The sequence below is a fragment of the Sinohyriopsis cumingii genome, chromosome 4 (genome assembly GCF_028554795.1).
Source record: "Sinohyriopsis cumingii isolate HCF-2022 chromosome 4, ASM2855479v2, whole genome shotgun sequence".
NCBI lineage: Eukaryota > Metazoa > Mollusca > Bivalvia > Unionida > Unionidae > Sinohyriopsis > Sinohyriopsis cumingii.
The window spans coordinates 26378133-26385013 of NC_142964.1; the positions used below are offsets into that span (position 1 = coordinate 26378133).

The 6881-nt window shown below is 33.6% G+C and overlaps 1 protein-coding gene across 1 annotated transcript in view; it reads right to left on the bottom strand.

Moving 5' to 3' along the window:
- Positions 1-2062, bottom strand: part of LOC149800842 (non-canonical pre-mRNAs endonuclease FASTKD5, mitochondrial-like) — a 30721-nt gene extending 28659 nt beyond the window's left edge. Inside the window, exon 1 of the mRNA XM_089954854.1 lies at positions 593-2062. Within this exon, the coding sequence (XP_089810980.1) occupies positions 593-2051 (1459 nt within the window). The 5' untranslated portion in view covers positions 2052-2062. The remainder of the gene's footprint in view (positions 1-592) is intronic.
- Positions 2063-6881: the final 4819 nt, after the last annotated feature.

Genomic DNA, 6881 nt, shown 5'->3' on the forward strand with positions numbered 1-6881 from the left:
CAAAATCTTTAAGAAAAACCCTTCCAGAGATATAATATTAAAGCTAAGGATGTAAGCATTTTCCAAACCATACATGTATAAATTAAAGATAATGGAAACAATTATAAAATATTCAAATCGTTCATGATATAATGACATATTCCAACTTTAATCAAAACTGGATCACAAATGCAGCCTGCATAGTTATAACAAGCTCCTTAGTCTTAGATTCTGTTGATGTAAACCCACATTCCAAGTCTGATTTAAATCAGATGAGAAGTTGTTGATGGAGGGATGAACAGTGGATAACACACATGATTGTCATACTATAAACTTGCTTGGGCCGGTGAGCTAAACACTGTGTTCAAGTTAATCACCCTTCTTTAGTCCATTCTATTTTAAAATTAGTACATACTTTTGAAAAACTCCAGGTACAATATTGACAATCATGTCCTTATCATGCTGCCTTTCTACAACTAAAAATAATTAAATTTAAGAACTACAAAAAGATTCACGTTTTGGCAGATGTTAAAAATATCAGACTTAATTAACAGCAGCTGTAAAAATTGGCTTAAAAGGCAAAATATAAGCATTATACTGTTCTACCTCTTACCAGTAAATAGTGTTTGAAACTCAGGGGAAAAAACCAGTCTAACAAGTTGCTGTGGAAAACGTCCAAGATTGACCAAACTGACCAGAATGTCCACAGTATGTCCTGGATGCTGTCTATCTGTTGTGGCTATGTTTACGGCAACTTGCTCTACCTTTGTGTAGAGTTCTGGATCTCTGGGTTCATACAGAAATGTTCCAAAAGCCTCCATAACCCTGGATAGATCTTTGTTCCTGAATTCAAATACTTTGGATTTGCCAAGCCACTGTAGCAAGACTTGCTCCAATAGCCTGAACATAGGTTCATTGTAAATATGCAAAGTGGTGTACGTCTGAATGACATGCATTAAATCCATCAGTTTACATTTTTCTGCTAGGCTACTATTAACAAACTTGTTCCCAAACTCACTGTAAAAGTTCTGGCTGAGGTAACCAGTATAACGGAATGTCTTGAACATGTAACTAACTGTCATCAACTCTACAGTGGTCAAGTCTGTATCCAGTAAGGCTCTAGCTATTTTCTCCATTAGCTCATGACTGGTGACCTTGGTTCTGCTAGTGAAGAAACCGATACAAACAAATCCAAGATCATTTATTGAGAAGAGATGTAAATTCTTCAAAACATATTGTTCTAATTTCTCACAAAGAAGTGGTGGACTACTTCCTATTGCCATAATAGAAAGGAGAGAGTACATTACACAAGCCTTGCCCATAGAGTCACCCAATGTTTCCACAAGTTCAAAGTAATTGTCTATCATTGTCAAGAAGAGGGACACAAACTTCAGGTAAACAAATTTTCTTTCATAACAGAGTCCAAAGAAGACAAGATAGTAACTGATATCATTCTTAAAGTTCAGTTCACAATGAGGGGCATGTGGCAGGTGCTCTCTGTTAATCTCTACAACCTTTGCTCTCCGAACCAGCTCCTCCCCAAATAAAAAAGCAAGGTCAAAAAGTGGTGTATCCTGGCCTCTGGCTAAGTTAAACAGGACCAGTAAATCCTCATAGGAACACTTCTGTAAGTCTTGTCTCAATGATTTTCTTGCATGTGAATTTAAACTATCACATAAACTGAAATAAAGCCTCCTCAATTCAGATATATTCTGATCATCTGAATCACCAAGTGATGTTTCAATTTGGGCAGCTGTTTTATTGATCCTAGCAAGTAATTTCTTTTCTTGGTACAGATGCAGCTTGTAAAGTTTATATAAATGCTGAATATGATTTGACCGTCTTTGCAATTTTGACTTGGAGTCATCTTTAGAACTGTTTCTGATTTTTTGGTGATCATCAATATCAAAGCTTACAGAATGTAACATCTTAATTTTAAGTAAACTGTAGTTTTGGAGCTGGACATTAACAAAAGGAAAAGTTAAAATTGGATCCCTGATGCTGCATGTCCTATAAGTAGCACAAGGGCTGAATTTCCAGGCACAACTCAACAACAGTCTTCTTGCTGCCATGTTGGACTCGTCGATATCTGATAAATAAAAGAAATAGATCAGTCAAAAGACCTCTAAAATACTGGTTTTAAAACATATTAATATTGTCAAATGCACTATCTTTTAAAACATCTTCAACAACTCCAATGAGTGATTTTCACAGACATGTTTGTCTGTACATGTATCAGAGATCGCAATAACACAAGATGTAATATAATTAGAATGGAAAAAGACCCTGAGTCATGTCCATGTAAATATGTCCAAATCTGATGTAGTTTTGTACATCCACTGTAATTTTCAATGAAACAAGACTGGTTTTAAATAAGACAGTTAAACGAGACATGGTTAAAAGGCACGTAGTTAAATGAGACATGGTAAAAAGGCACATAGTTAAATGAGACATGGTAAAAAGGCACATAGTTAAATGAGACATGGTAAAAAGGCACATAGTTAAATGAGACATGGTAAAAAGGCACATAGTTAAATGAGACATGGTAAAAAGGCACATTGTTAAATGAGACAGGGTTAAAAGACACATGGTTAAATGTGACAGCCAATGGTTAAATGTGACATCATAATAAATGAAAAAACCACAACAGCATTTACAATTTTATTTCATTGTCTGTATGCAAAACATTCATCAGTTCCAACTGTTTGCACCTTCTTCCACAAGTACTCATTACTGATGTAAAATTTAGTCCCTGTATTAGTCTAGTTCCCAATTCTTAGCTATTGTTAGTTTGAAGTTCTATAGTCAAGGTTACAATCCAGTGTATTATATGTGACCATGTTTCATTAATTGGAAAATATTTCAGCAGTATGTGCATGATATTGTATTACACTCAACTGTCTCAGGGATCAACTTTTTCTCCCGAATTTTAAAATTTTGGGTTTGTGTACCTAGGGAACAAATGTCATGGTTTTAAATTCTGGTAAGTACAAAATAAATTAAAAAGGACAAATAAAAGAAATGAATATTGTGTTTTGTGTTAACTGTTCATCATTCTTCCAACTTTACTGACATCTGCATTAGGAACTGACATATGGAACAATTAGAACTCAATGAATATATTAGCTGCAATTAATATATTTGCCACCACAATGTCCATACATCACTTTTAAAAGAATTTTCCTAAGCAGTCTCGACATTTTCAACATCTTTTTTGAAGAGTTGTTGTTGCTGTGGGGTTCAACGCCATTTTCAGCACATGATAGGTAATACATGGCTTCTTGAAGAGTGATTGCATCTTAAGTTTTTTTTTTTTTTTCAACTCTTAAATGTGAGGCTATGAATCTTGGTGACAAAATAATGTTGAGTTTCTAAATACATCCTGTCCTAAATGGATCTGATCGGCAATCACATATCACTTATCAACAAATATTTTAGATTGTTTGTAGTTTAGTCACAAACAAGAGGCCACAAATGGGCCTCATTCTGCTCACCTGGTTTAAATTACTGGCTTATGTAATATTACAAGAACACATCCATGTGAATTATTGGCCTAAATTTATATTGTATTGATTTTACATATTTTACTACATCCTGAAATAATAAACAATGCTTCCTTTCACACACCATTAGTGTTTAGATTCAGCAACAATGTAAAAAATTCTGTAAGAGGCAAGGATTTGGGAAAATAATTATTTTAATTTAAACTTTTAACAATAGATTATACTTTCACAGTAGACAATATACCTGTTAAATAATGACTGGATTCAGACATGGGAGAACGGATCATGTTTGGAAAGGCTATAAAATGTTGAAAGTGATGTACACAAATATACTGCAAACTTCACAACAGAAAAAGAACATGCACCTCTATTGCATGTTTGTGTTTTGGATTTTTAATGTAGCTTTAACAATTTTTAGTCATATTGCTATGATGTTTGCAGTGTGGCAGTTAATAGTGATGTTTAACACTGGGGCATCATGCTGCAGACATGTAGCATCATGTCCCACCCAGGCTGACAAGTCCTAACACTAACCTCTTAATGCTGAGCACCAAGTGAGGCAGCTGTTAGTACCATTTTTATAAGTTTTCGGGGTTCGAACCCGTGAACTCTGGCATCTGAGATGTATGCTCTAACCACTAGATCATCGGAGTGGTTACACCTGTATTGGAATAGGGAAAATGCATTTTGCAAACCCTGTGGAAGCAAAAGTTTGAGAAGTAAACTTTACACAGCCAAGAAAAAGATAAGGGAAGCCATTTTCAACAAGTAATAATATTGCCTAGCAAATATTTACTGGATATGATTCTAATTGTTTCATATAATCAATATTAAATCGTTAGCCATTTGAGATCCTCTATATACACTTCAACACGGTGAACACTGATACACAAATACCCTGACCTACAAAGTCTTGTGATCTAATGCAACTCCCAAGAGTGTGATTTTGCAATATCGATATGGTCACTATATATTTAGTATTTTTTGCTTTCATACAACTTCTCCCTGTTCTGCTTTCACTCTCCCTATTCTGTCCAAAAGGAAAGGTCACTTCTCCCTAAAATTAAAGTCTAGTTTGACCCCTGTCCATATCCCATAAATGAATGCATTCAAATCGGAAACACTGACTCCATAGTGGCAACAAGCATTTGATAAAAGATGGATGATGGACAACAGTCACAGCACATGATGCATGATAATGCAAGGCCTTACCATAAGCTCACCTGGCCTTGTGATCAGGTGAGCTAATACAGTGAAAGATGTCTTGAGACCACCCCTTATGTAACAAACATCGTAGATGGACTTTGCCTTTAATGTAGCAGTGAAATGATATGAGAAAGTGAAGAAAATATATATACTGATTATTTAAATTCACTGATTAAAGATTTTTGACAGTAAAACAAGATGTAACTTAGGGAAATAAAGACTACTTTGTAAATATCATCTCGTATATTTTGATGCAGTGTCATAAACTCTCAGATCTCAAGAGAATGTGGCTCTGATTGACGTCACAGCCACATTTGTTTACACTGACCGCACAGACAGAAAACAATTGTTGACAATTCTATCATTACCAGTTGTTAATTCAAAGAAAGATGCATGCCTTGCACAAAGTCATCTTCACAAATTCTCTACTTTCCAATCAGTAAGTCTTCATGAAAATACTTTCTACCATAATAGGCATCCAGTCTACTATTCAACATGTGTTAGTCACGTGACTCGCAACTGATAACTGCATTAGTAACACTGCTTAGAACTGTGTATAGTGTCATAAACTTTGATGTAGATTCTGTCGTTGACAATGTTCAGATGTTGTTCTTTGCTATTATAATTTGGGAATATATACATGAAACACATATAATTATGATATATTTCATAATTAAATTAGAATCCTCTACATTTTTATTTATTTTATTAAAAGGTATTATGATTTTCTGTCTGATAAATAAGCATTTACTTTTAAATTTTCATTTATCTTTAAAGAGAATCTTGATATTTAACTTATTTTGACCAATTGTTAAATTTTTTTTGATAATGTAAAGAGTTTTAACAAATGAAATAAAATCTCCTGTAATATTATTGTCTACTGTCTACTTTCTCTGATTATTTGCACTTCCAGAGAAGGATTGGTAGTTTCTAAATTCCAAAAACAGTACATTCAAGGACTGAGTTTTGCATATTCACAATGCCAATTAAGTATTTAATATATTTATTTTTATTATAAATAAACAATTTTATTATAATACCATTCAGACTCCCAATTTGATTCTTTTAGCTTCTGTGACAAAATCTGTTAAAAAATAAAAATTATGATATTCAGACATTGTAACAATAAACTAACATATTTAAAGCTAAGTTAAAATATAATCATACAACGACATGAAAGTGATTAGGTGCAGCAAAACCAAGGAGTCCAGAATATCACCCAGGACATATACTCCAATGCTGTATTATCGTGGCAAATGGGATGAGCATTTTGAACATGTGCCGTCTAGCATTTACAGAAATAAAGCTGTAGCCAGTAAGAACGCAAATCTATCACAGCTGAGTTTCATCAAACATATCATCAATTTTGGTAATTCTACACTGAAAAACAATGAACATCACTTTTTTTAAAAGTGCATATAATTACAGTGATCAAAATATACTAAACTCCTGCTGCGCTTACTATACATGCATTGGCTCTCATTACGCAACATAGTGTATCATCTGCTGTTTCATGATTATAGGTCATATACTGATGGTGATGTACATATCCGTACAAGGTTAAGCTTGCAATTTCATTCCATGGTAGCCGATATGGACCAAAATTGACAAAATGTTGCTTATGATCATACTTATTGTACATTAACAGGAAAACAATACCTGTTAAACTTTTTTAAAGTAGTAATATTTCAATAATAATAACAATCATGATAATAAGTTCTTTTATAAATTTATATTTTGCTGCCCACATTACATTTACAATTCTAATAAAAGTTTTGTTTTTTATTTGTAATGTTATTCAAGGATTTTTCAACTTTAATTATATCTGTGTGTTCAATTTAAACATTGGGTCTTTTCGTTTTTTTGTGGAAATATTCAGCCAGTGCAAGGGTGGATATTCTTTCTTATAGATAAGTTGCAATTTATGTTTATTATAATATGTGCGTGCTACCATAAGTTAGGCAATACAGTGATAATATAGAGTTGTTCCATGCTTTGATTGACAGGATTTTGTTTATATGAATCGATAGAGGGAAAGTCACAGATAATTTACAAATTGTAACCATGCAGCAATAGCAAAATGGTTTTAATTAGCAATCTGGCACGATGCTCCAGGGCACCGGCGATCAATATTAAGATTTTCTCAAAATGTTAACCTCATTACCCTTGGTACATTCTCTGCTTTCCTTTGTC